Source organism: Chiloscyllium plagiosum, chromosome 41 (assembly GCF_004010195.1).
Source record: "Chiloscyllium plagiosum isolate BGI_BamShark_2017 chromosome 41, ASM401019v2, whole genome shotgun sequence".
Classification (NCBI taxonomy): Eukaryota; Metazoa; Chordata; class Chondrichthyes; order Orectolobiformes; family Hemiscylliidae; genus Chiloscyllium; species Chiloscyllium plagiosum.
In genome coordinates, this window is record NC_057750.1 from 14,194,480 (window position 1) to 14,206,540 (window position 12,061).

At 41.9% G+C, this 12,061-nt stretch overlaps 1 protein-coding gene across 1 annotated transcript in view; it reads left to right on the forward strand.

Annotated features, from left to right (window-relative positions):
- LOC122542710 (ryanodine receptor 1-like) overlaps nt 1-12,061 on the forward strand; it is a 393,921-nt gene that overhangs the window by 40,317 nt on the left and 341,543 nt on the right. The window contains exon 2 of the mRNA XM_043680690.1: nt 4,794-4,913. Coding sequence (XP_043536625.1) covers nt 4,794-4,913 — 120 coding nt within the window. The remainder of the gene's footprint in view (nt 1-4,793; nt 4,914-12,061) is intronic.

The following is a 12,061-nucleotide window of genomic DNA, read 5'->3' on the forward strand; positions in this document are numbered from 1 at the left end:
GCATTTGGATGGGTATATGAATAGGAAGGGTTTGGAGGGATATGGGCCGGGTGCTGGCAGGTGGGACTAGATTGGGTTGGGATATCTGGTCGGCATGGACGGGTTGGACCAAAGGGTCTGTTTCCATGCTGTACATCTCTGACTCTGAATCCTTAATTTCACACTTTACACACATTCTGTCTGTTTTTGGGTTTTAAGATTGGTTCATATGCTTTTGCAAATCTGTTGGGGGAGTCAAAAAGAAATACTTTGAGATCCAAAGTAATGAATTCGTCTTTTACCCGAGAAATGCAAAAGATCAGAAATACTCATCATAATAATTTTCACAACATTTTTCGATTCCTGCATTTCTCATCTCTTATGCAAGATGCGTTTTCAATTACTTTTGCTGCACCTGACAAGAAAGAACACATGGAGTCGAGAAATTGGCTTTTGCTGGTACAAATATGTATAGGAAATTGTCCCTAACTCAGAACACATCTTGTCAGCCTTTGCATTGGGCTGTTGAGATGCAGACGCTTGCTGGGCATCCTCCTGCAGCTCACTGCTGATGAGGTTTGCAATTTTTAGATTATTGACAGCAGCTCTCGTTCTGGTGGGGGTGGAGGGAGGAGTTTGGGAATGGGGTCAAGTGGGAGTTGTGAATCTGGAAGGAGCATACAGGAAAGTACAGTTTACAACACTGAACCTTGTTAACTGATGATTGGTAGCAGTCCTATTTTATGACTGCTGGTTAGGTAGCATATATCAAATTATACATATGAGTGACAAACCTAATGGATTAAGAGGTATCATAAGTGCACTGTTTCTCTCTCTCTTTCTTTCTTTCTTTCTTTCTTTCTCTCCCCCCCCCCCCCCCCCCCCCCCCCCCAACCCTCCTTACCCCCGCTTGCTTATATTATGGAATCTTGACCATTAAACTCCTTTTTTTAAAAAAAAAAATAAAACTTGTTTGACTGTGTTGTAGGTGTTCCTGTTCTGGGTCAGAATGCATGCATAAATGAAGTCTGCCATATTGCATGCTTTTGTTCCCCTTTTTATACCTGAGATGGATACAGCATTATCAGGTTTCTTGGCCACCGTGCAGCTGCTACTTTTAAAAGCCTGCAGCTGCTGAAAGAGCTAGATGCAGACCAAATGTGGGAAAAGATTGAAATAGAAGGAGCAGCAACACTGAGTCAGCAGTAGTGAGAGCTCTCAAGAGTCTGATATATTTATATGAATATTCTACATAGGCAGTAAAAGAATTTGCAGGGCTAGCATTTCCATTTTGCTGAATAATTATCCAGTGTTGGAAACTGTAATGAATTTGTGAAGTTGTCCCATGTAAGTGACATTGCAAGCACCCATGTACTTCCTGATTTTAACTGCTGGAACCACCAACTCCTCCATTTGTACCATGGTAGAAAGAGAGATTTGATTTGCAACTTGATGCTGACTTACGTGACCTCAGGATATCCTGGAGCATTCTACAGCCAAAGCACTACTTTTGAAGTGTAGTGACTACTAAACTGTAGAAAATTGCACAGACCACTTATATTCAGCAAGGTCATACAAAGCTTCACAATGTAAAAATGGCCAGATAATCTGACTTTCAGTGATATTGATTTGAGGGATAAATGTTAGTCAGCATATAGAAGAATACTTTCTTGATAGTGTCACGGGATCATTTACACTTGCCTGAGAGAGTCTGTATCATTTGCATTTCTCGCACTGCCATCTTGCAATACATCAAGCAACAACCTAGATTGTGGTCTGGTATTCAGGAGAAGAATGATAGAGGAAGATGTATTTTGTATGCAGTCAGTGTAGACTTCATCTTTCCATGTTATGGAAAAGATGAATAAGTTGGAAGAGGCAGCAAAGCAGTGTGCCAACCATGCTGTGTACTCCTGTGATGTGAATGACATTGCTCCTAGATAACATTCAAGTGGTAAAAGCAAAATATTGGAGATGCCAGAAACCTAAAATAATAACACGAAGTTCTGGTGAAAGTCAGCAGAACTGCCTGTCTTTGGAGGGAGAAATCAAGTTAACATTTTTGAGTGCAGAATGATTCCTTTTCAGAACACCATGACAATATTCATGCTGAGATTGATCAAGTCTTGCTGAATGCAGACATAGACTGTTTTATTATATGTTGAGCTGTGAATGGGACTAAAGACTCAGTGACTACCTATTTGTCATTGCAATGAGAGAAATTAAGTATTTTAGGTTAAGATTAGGTCACTGGCATGAGCTCTGCTTTCTGATATCTAGAGATAGACAAAATTGACATTTAAAAGGTCAATTGTCTATCTCCCCGACCGTTAATCCGCTGTCTGTGGCCACCAGCTTTCTGGTTAGAGAATTGATCAGAAAGAGATACATCTGTGTAGTTTCTTTGTCAGATATCTGTCCCTAAATCAACATTATTAAACAGTCAGTCAGGCCACGAGCCATGTGCCCTTTGTATGCAAGCTGGAAGCTGTGTTTTTCTAATTATAATAGTGAGTACATAGAACATAGAACATAGAAGAATACAGCGCAGTACAGGCCCTTGGGCCCTCGATGTTGCGCCGATCCAAGCCCACCTAAACTACACTAACCCACTATCCTCCATATACCTATCCAGTGCCCTCTTAAATGCCCATAAAGAGGGAGAACCTTCTTTTCTCTAGTGATAACAGCCCCAAGTGCCTCAGTCTTTCCTCATACGATTTTCCTTTCATACCAGGCAACATCCTGGTAAACCTCCTCTGCATCCGTTCCAGTGCCTCCACATCCTTCCTATAGTATGTCGACCAAAACTGCACACAATATTCCAGATGCGGTCGTACCAGAGTCTTATACAACTGCATCATGACCTCAGGACTCCGGGACTCAATTCCTCTACCAATAAAAGCCAGTACGCCATATGCCTTCCTCACCGCACTATTTACTTGGGTGGCAACTTTCAGAGATCTGTGTACATGGACACCAAGATCCCTCTGCTCATCCACACTACCAAGTATCTGACCATTAGCCCAGTACCCCATCTTTTTGTTATTCTTCCCAAAGTGAGTCACCTCGCACTTAGCTACATTGAATTCCATCTGCCACCTTTCTGCCCAGCTCTGCAGCTTCTCTATATCCTGCTGTAACCTGCCACATGCTTCCTCACTGTCAACAACTCCTCCGACTTTCGTGTCATCCGCAAACTTGCTCACCCAACCTTCTAACCCCTCTTCCAGGTCATTTATAAAAATGACAAACAGCAATGGTCCCAAAACAGATCCTTGCGGAACACCGCTAGTGACGGCACTCCATGAAGAAACTTTGCCATCAACTACTACCCTCTGTCTTCTTCCATCCAGCCAATTCCTAATCCAAACCTCCAACTCACCCTCAATGCCATATCTCCGTATTTTCTGCAAGTACTGCGAGTACTGTAACTTGCAGTGAAAGTTGTGGGAAGATGTATACATTTGCTCAAAATTTGGAATGATTTTGATAATGGGGAGAAACTGTTTGCCTGAGAGGAGGATGAATAACCAGAGCACACATTGAGAAATTACGAAGAACCAAAGGGGTGAATTTTATTTTTATAATCTGGAATGAGCTGGCTGAAACAGTGATGGAATAGTGATCAGGGATCATCCCAGGCCTTGAATGATGTGGGCTTTGATGAGAATTGTGAGAAGTCAATCAAGACCTTTCTTGATAGAGTGAGCTAATGGGTGTAGTGTACTTCTGTGTTGATTAGTTTGTTAATGTAGCCAGGAAGCTTGTCATCAGTAGCTATGAGTCAAGTGGTAGACATGTTTCTATATGGCATCATCCTGTGAATTGCATTCCTGTCATGTACACACATGGCAAACATGTCTTAAAATCTAAGGGATATAGTCGTCAGTTAAGTGAGACACCCCTCAGTCAGAGGGCTCCAGCACAGTAAGGCAATGACAGCCTTCTCTCTCTGCTCCACCTCCCCAAAAAAAACACTTCTCAATCCAGAAGCCTGGGCACAGTTATTCAACCGGTCAGGGCTGTTATACTCAGGATATTCTTCTCTATTGGATGAGTAGTCAGGAACCCTTTCCAAGCTACTGTCTTTCCTCAAGCTTTGAATATTGTATCCAAGCTTCATCTTATAGGTATTTTTTTAATCAACCTGTACAGGGATGTTATGGCACATCTCTGGAGCTAATGGGATTTAAACCCAGGTTATCTGGCTCAGATATTAACATAGCACCATGAGCCCTCCAGCTGCGCTTCTAACCTAAAGCGTGAGGAGAAAAGTGCTGGTGACTATTCTGCCTTGGGTTGGATGGAGATCCAGCGCAGGCTTTTTTAAAGTTTTGTGGACCAAAAAGAGCAGGGGTAATTCCAGCTATTTCTCATGTCAGCCTCTGCCATTTGATTTCCCAATCCAGGTGCATATGGAAGCTGCACGAATAAAGTAAGTTAGCAGTCGGTTGTGTGGTTACTATCATTTGTGTGATATTTCATAGCCGCAAATGTTGATCAGGCCTTTCAGCAATGAGTTTAAGGAAATGATAGAAAAAGCTACAACCATGGAAGATGTGACATTTTAAAAAAATGTCTAAAGACACTACCTTAGAACTGTACAATTTAACTTTGCCTAGATTCAGCAATTATCAGACCAAAACCACCTACAAAATTTGCTTTGTGCCACCTTAGCTATAGGTTTACTTGCCAAACAGACAGGAAGCTTATTTTTTGAGTTTCATACCTTTTACCTAAAATATTGTAAAAATATTGGCTTATAGTGTAAAAATATTCACTAACCTGGTTCATTTTCTTTTGTTTGAAAGGATGATCAAGTGGTTCTTCAGTGCACTACGAGCATTGTCAAAGCACAGATTAAGCTCTGCCTTTCTGCTGAAGGATTTGGAAATCGGCTTTGCTTCCTTGAAGCAACATCAAATGCAAAGGTATTTTGTTCTCTAAAATAAACATACTTATCCTGAAATTTTCCCCAGTGCATAATTGCAGTTTTTGGGCTGCAGTTCCGACATGTTAACACTGCTTTCTCTTCACCGATACTGCCTGACCTGCTGAGCTTTTCCAGTAATGTCTAATTTTGTTTCTGATTTCCAGCATCTGCAGTTTGGTTTTAGTATTAGAACAGGGTGGGCACTTCTTTTTTCCAAGAGAAATTATTAATTTATCATGGGCCTTTGCCAATCATACCGTGTGAATTTCCTCAATTATTTGTGCTACTGCAAAATATGGCTACCAAAACCATAATTAGCTCATTGCTATAATTCCATCCCCCACAAATTTCCACTGTGTGTTCTGAACAGGTGCAAGTTCATGCAGAAAATTTTAATTTTACTTGGATCCAAAGTCACTATTCATTTCTTAATTTTTTTTGTGATGATTTCTGTTTCTATTTCTTTTCCTTTTTCTCTTTACCAAGTTCTGCAGTTTTTTTTCTACATTTTTAAATCATTTATAGTTTCCATATCTGGTGATAGGCTAGTCACCAATATCCACTTCAAACCCACTAACTCCCACAGTTATTTGGACGATACATCCTCACACCCCACTTTGTGTAAAGACTCCTCCATTCCTTTCTTTCAGTTTCTCTACCTCTGTCACATCGTAGTGGGTGGCACAGTGGTTAGCACTGCTGCCTCACAGCGCCAGAGACCCGGGTTCAATTCCCGCCTCAGGCGACTGACTGACTGTGTGGAGTTTGCACGTTCTCCCCGTGTCTGCATGGGTTTCCTCCGGGTGCTCCGGTTTCCTCCCACAGTCCAAAGATGTGCAGGTCAGGTGAATTGGCCATGCTAAATTGCCTGTAGTGTCAGGTAAGGGGTAAATGTAGGGGTATGGGTGGGTTGCACTTCGGCGGGTCGGTGTGGACTTGTTGGGCCGAAGGGCCTGTTTCCACACTGTAAGTAATCTAATCTAATCTAATCTAATCTGATGATGCCAGCTTCTCCAGTGGACCTTTTGAAATGTCCATCTTCCTCAACCAAAGATCCTCCACCACCATGGTAGATAAGGCTGTCAGCCTTGTTGGACCCATCTCTCACACTTCTGTCCTTGCCCCTTCTCTTCCCTTCCCTCCCACAACACCTACAGGGTTCCCCTCTTCCTCACTTGCCACTCCACCAGAATCCACATCTGAACGATCATTAGCTGCCTTTTCCATTACCTCAGTGGGATGCCACCACCAGACATGTTCCCCTCCCCTCTCTCTAGTCAGCCTTCTGTCAGGACCTTTCCCTCCAGGTCATCTTGGCCTACCCTCCTCCACTCCCAACAGCTCCCCCCATTCCCAAGGCGTCTTCCAACTTGCAGAAGGTGCAACACCTGCCTGTTTATTTCCTCCTTCCTCAATCCAAGGCACTAGTTACATATTCCAGGTGAAGCAGTGATTTACCTGCAGTTCACTCAATCTAGTCTACTGTATCTGTTGCTCACAAAATGGTTTCTCTACATTGGAGAGGCAAAACGCAGCCTGAGTGATTACTTTGCAAAACGCCTATGTTCTGTCTGTAGAAATGACCCAAAGCATCCAGTTGCTTTTCACTTCAACACACCACCGTATTCCCTGACCAACGTTTCTATGAACTCCAGCAAAGCTCAGCACAAGATGGAAGAACAGCACCTTATTTTCCACCTGAGGACCTGCACGACTGAAAATCTAGTTCAATAATTTTTAGGGACTGAGCACTTTCTTCCATATCTTTCTCCCAACCCATACATACCAGGTGTTGTCACCACATGGGCTGTTACCACAACCAATCCATTGTGAGCTACAAATCGTCCTCATTAGCAGCTATTGATTCTCCCAGGCTGGCCATTATCTATACCTTTTGCCCAATTGCTGTTCTTTCTCTCTCACTGGGCTTAATCTCTTCCAATCATTTACTCTTTCACCCCTCTCCTCACCTCATTTTCAGTATTATGTTAAACATTTCCTAGCTGCAATTAGCTTTGAAGAGGGTTCACTGAACTGAAAAGTTAACTCCGCTTTCTCCTGAAGAGATGCTCTCAGACCTGCTGACTTTCTCCAACAACGTCCTTTCTTTTTTACCCTCCCCCACCCCATTCGTCACCTTTTCTTAGATCACAACACAAGATTGAATGTGTTACTTTTACCAATTTTAACACTCTTTTTATACTGAAGATTCTTTTTTTTAAAGCAAAGATGTTGCCTCCTGGGATATCTGGCTGGCATGGACGAGTTGGACTGAAGGGTCTGTTTCCGTGCTGTACATATCTATGACTCTATGATAATTGCTTTTGAGATACAGTTTGGATGAGAAAATACCATTATCTGGAACTGAAGGACAAAGAGAACAATTGTGAATTTACATTATAACATTATGGTTGAGTCGGAAGTACCTGAAATTACTTTTGCTGTTTTCCATGACGACTAGAATTAAAATTCAGGCTTGTTTGGCTGAATGTGGGACACTCATTACTGAAAAGTGGAACAAAAGAACATTCATAGCAGTCTATGAAAAGATACTGGCATAATGTAGGTTTTCCCAAAAGAATCTCCAATGTAGATTACCTAAACTCTCATGCTTCTAAGGATCTTAGGAACATAGGAGCAGGTAGGTCTATCTATCTTTGCATGCAATAAGGCCATTGCTGAACTTCTACATAAACAACTTTCCTACTGTATGACTACACCCCTTGATTCTTTGTTATAGAAGTTTATAGAATAGAATAAGGCCCTTCAGCCCATTTAGTCTGCACTGGTCAAAAACAAGCACCCAACTATTTTAATCCCACTTTCAGCACTTGGCACATAACTGTATGCCTTGACAACGTATGTATCTAAATACTGCTAAACTGTTATGAGGGTTTCTGCATCTACCAATCTTACACCCACCACTGAGTGGAGGAAAAGGTTTCCTCCCATCCTTTCTAAACCTCCTGCCCTTTACTATAAATCATGACCCCAGTCATTGATCCCTCCACTAAGAGGGGGTGGGGGGGTGGGGGTGGGGGGGGAGAGAGGGAGAGAGATCCTTTTCTGTGTATCCTACCTATGCCTCTCGTAATTTAATGCTTCTCAATCATGGTGGCTCAGTGGTTAGCACTGCTACATGAGTGCCAGGGAACCGCATTCGATTCCAGCCTTGGGTGACTGTCTGGAATTGGCATGTTCCGAACCTGCATGGATTTCCTCCTACGTTCAAGGATGTGCAGGTTAGGTGGATTGGCCATGTTAAAAATGGGATTGTGGGATTACTGGGATCAGGTAGGGGACTGGGATTTAAGTGGGATGCTTTTTAGAGGGTTGATGTAGACTCAGTGGTCCAAATGGCCCCACTCAGCACTGTAAGGGTTCTGTGTTGCCCCATCAGTCTCCTCAGCTCCAAGAAAAGCAACCCAATCTATTCACTTTGTAATTAAAGCTCTAGTCCAGGCAAGTCATGGTAAATCTCCTCCACACCTCCTCCAGTGTAATCACAACCTTCCTATCATTGGATTCAGAACTCTAGCTGTGGCCTAACCAACATTGTATACAGTTCCAGCATACCCTCCCTGCTGTTAAACTCTAAGCCTGGGCTACTAAAGGCAATCTACCTGTCCTGCAAAAGGAACTGATTGAATTGCATACCAAGGTCCCTCTGACGCTCTGCGCATCTAAGGGTCCTAGCGGTCGTCATGTATTCCCTTGCCTTATTCTTTTCTGTTCAAGTGCACCACTTCTCAGTTATCCAGATTGAATTCCATTTGCCATTGATCAGTCCATCTGACCAGTATGTTTGTATCCTCTTGTAACCTTAAGGCTATCATCCTCACTATGTACAACCCCACCAATTTTTGTATCATCTACAAACCTACTGATCAATCCTTCTACATTTATGAAATTGTTTATATATAATCACAAATAGCAAGGGCCCCAACACTGCAAAAAAACTCACTGGACACACCTCTCAACCAGCACCCTCTACTTCTTCCACTCAGCGAATTTTGGATCCAAATAACCAAATTTCCTTGGATCCATAGGCTTTTATCTTCGCTAACAGTCTCCCATCTGGGACTTTATCAGCAGCCTTGCTGACATCCAAGTATACAACAATGAATGCATTTCCATTACCTCCACACCTTGTCAGACAAGACAAAATCATGCTGACTGTCCATGATTAATTCTTGCTTCTCTAGATGCAGATTAATTCCGTCCCTCAAACTTGCTTCCAATAGTTTCCCCATCAGTGAGGTTAGACTAGCCTTCGGCTTCCTGGTTTACCCCTTGTTCCCTTCTTGAATAAAATGGCTGTTCTCCAGTCATTTGGCATTGCTTGTGGCCCTGGAGGAATTGAAATTAATTACCAGAGCCCCTGCCAATTCCTTCCTTGCTTCACACAACAGCTTGCGATACATTTCATTTAGCCTTTGAGATTCACCTACTTTTAAGCTTGCCAAGCCACTCCTAAACTCCTTTTTGTCGATGCTACTTTCTTTCAGGATATCACAGTCCTTCTCACTGGTTTCTGTACCCTCCCTCTCATCAGTGAGTACCAACACAAAATATTAAATTAAGACCTTACCAGCTCCACACATTCTTTACTATTGTCATCATTGGTGGACCCAACTCTCTTCCTAATTAAACATTTATCCTTAAAGTTCTGGAAAAATAAAATAAGATTTTCCTTTATTTCACCTTGTTGTTCTTGTGTGTCCCCTTTTTGGTTCCCTACCTTTTTAAAGTTTCCCTTGCACACTCTGTACTCCCCCAGGGCTTCTACTATTCTGAGAACTCCGTATCAGCCATAAGTCTCCCTTTTTTTCCTCTTTACCCAATTCTGACTATTCTTCGTTATCCAGGGATCACATGATTTGTTGGTTGCACCCTTTGTCTTTCTTGGAACTTGTTGGCCCTGTACCCTCCCTGTTTCCCTTCATGAATGCATCCCACTGTCCTGACACTAACTTACCTAAAAGTATCATCTCTTGGTTTGCTCTGGTCAAATTATAACTGATCTTATTAAATCAGTCTTAAATTTAATGGAGCTTTGATTGCTGTCTGCAAAATACTTCAACATAAACTTAAGCCCAGGTCTATCTGCCTTGAGAATAGTCTTTTACATTGCTTAAAAAGTTCTCCTGAATGCATTTTAAGAATTTTATTCCCTCTAAACCTTTCACACAATGACAACCCCAGTTAAAATTGGGGAAGGTGAAATCCCCTACTGTAACTACCCTCTTTGTTTTGCACTTGTCTAAAATTTGCTTACACGTCTGTTCTTTCTCTCTGACTGTTGGGGCCCTATAATACTGCTTTTTTTGGTTTTTAATTTCTGCGTGCATGCATACATTTGAAGAGCGTTGTAAGATTTCTTCTCTCTATACTGCTGTAATTGATTCTCTGATCAATAGTGTGTTATTCCCTCCTCTTTTACCTCTTTATCTGCTCATGATTGAAGACTCTATGAATTGACCAGCTGGAGTTATAGAATCATTGTAATTTACATTACAGAAGAGACTAATTCAGCCCATTGATTCCCTCCTCCAAGTGAAGCAATCCAGTCAGTCCTATCTCCCCACATGATCCCTGTAAGTTTACTACACGTGCCCATCCAATTCCTTTTGAAGTCTTTGTTTGTTTCCCCTGTCACACGCTAGTGGGCAGCAAGTCCCTGTTTGAAACCACTTGCTGCATTGGGAAAAAATGTCTTGCTGCATTTTCCCTGGCATCTCTTTTTAATTAAATCTTAGAATTGTGTACAATGTACCACCAGCTAATGGGAAGAGGCTTTCCTTGGCTGGAAGGTTCTGACATATTTACGCATAGTTGCAGACCCATAATGTTCACACAATTCATTCTCTTTCCCCTTGCCAGCACTGCAAATTGGAAAGTCTAAAGAATCTGACTTCTAAATGCTTTACATGCACCACATCCTACATGAGCACACCACATGAGCAGCCGGCCTCTTGTAACAATGTTGCATCAGAGACTGAGGCTTGCACCGCAGCAGTACTGCAGTCTGGCAGACAAGATAGGTCCTTTTTCAAAGAGCTGAAAATGTGTTGCTGGAAAAGCGCAGCAGGTCAGGCAGCATCCAGGGAACAGGAGAATCGACGTTTCGGGCATAAGTTCCTGAAGAAGGGCTTATGCCCGAAACGTCGATTCTCCTGTTCCCTGGATGCTGCCTGACCTGCTGCGCTTTTCCAGCAACACATTTTCAGCTCTGATCTCCAGCATCTGCAGACCTCACTTTCTCCTTTTTCAAAGAGGTCAAGGGAGTTCAATTCCAGTGCTTTCAATGGCCACCTCTACCCCAATCTGTCGTCTCGATCATTCCCAAATTGAGAGAGGTCTTGGCTCATCCCCTATCCAACAAGAAAGCTTGCTGCTCCTGTTGCCCACTGGAAACAGTTAATTGCAGCGAAGGCATGCAGAAGCTCTAAAGTGATTGTTAAGGCCCTTAATTGGTCAATTAATTGGCAGTGGGAGGGGAGAATCTACCATTTCCTGCTCTTTGTCTTTAAGCCAATGTTTTATCTGTTTGGTTTAGTACTCTGATTATGTTGCAAGACATTAATGCTGTATATCTACTTGCATAAATTCTGTTCACGCTAGTCACAAAACATTAATTTTTTTTTAATCAATTGGAATCCAGTTTGAAAACTTTAGTCAGTGTTTTTAAGTGGACTTCATTTGTACACTGGATTGCCATTTTGGTTTTATTTTATGTAAACTTAGGGATATTATGTTTTTAAATATTTATATTTTGCATATTTCATACAAGTGACCAAAGCTGATCCAAGTGAACAGATTGATATATAGAAGATATTAATCAGGTAGTTTAAACCTGTTGAGGTATATCTTTAATATGTTTGTTTGTTCTCTCTCCATCATTAGAGCAGGGGTGATGCAGTCCTCATGTGATTCAGCTTTGTTCTGTTAGTTTTGAGGTAGCTACCATGTCACATGTTTGCAAATTCTTCTGTAGTGTAATATTGCCACCAAAATTTCAGTTGTATGCTAAATCAACCTATGCATTTTTCTGTTAACAATTTGAGATTTGATTTTTATCTACTATGTAAGCGAATATACTTAAAATACACCTGTAATTCAAAAAAACCAAAATCTTCTCAATGA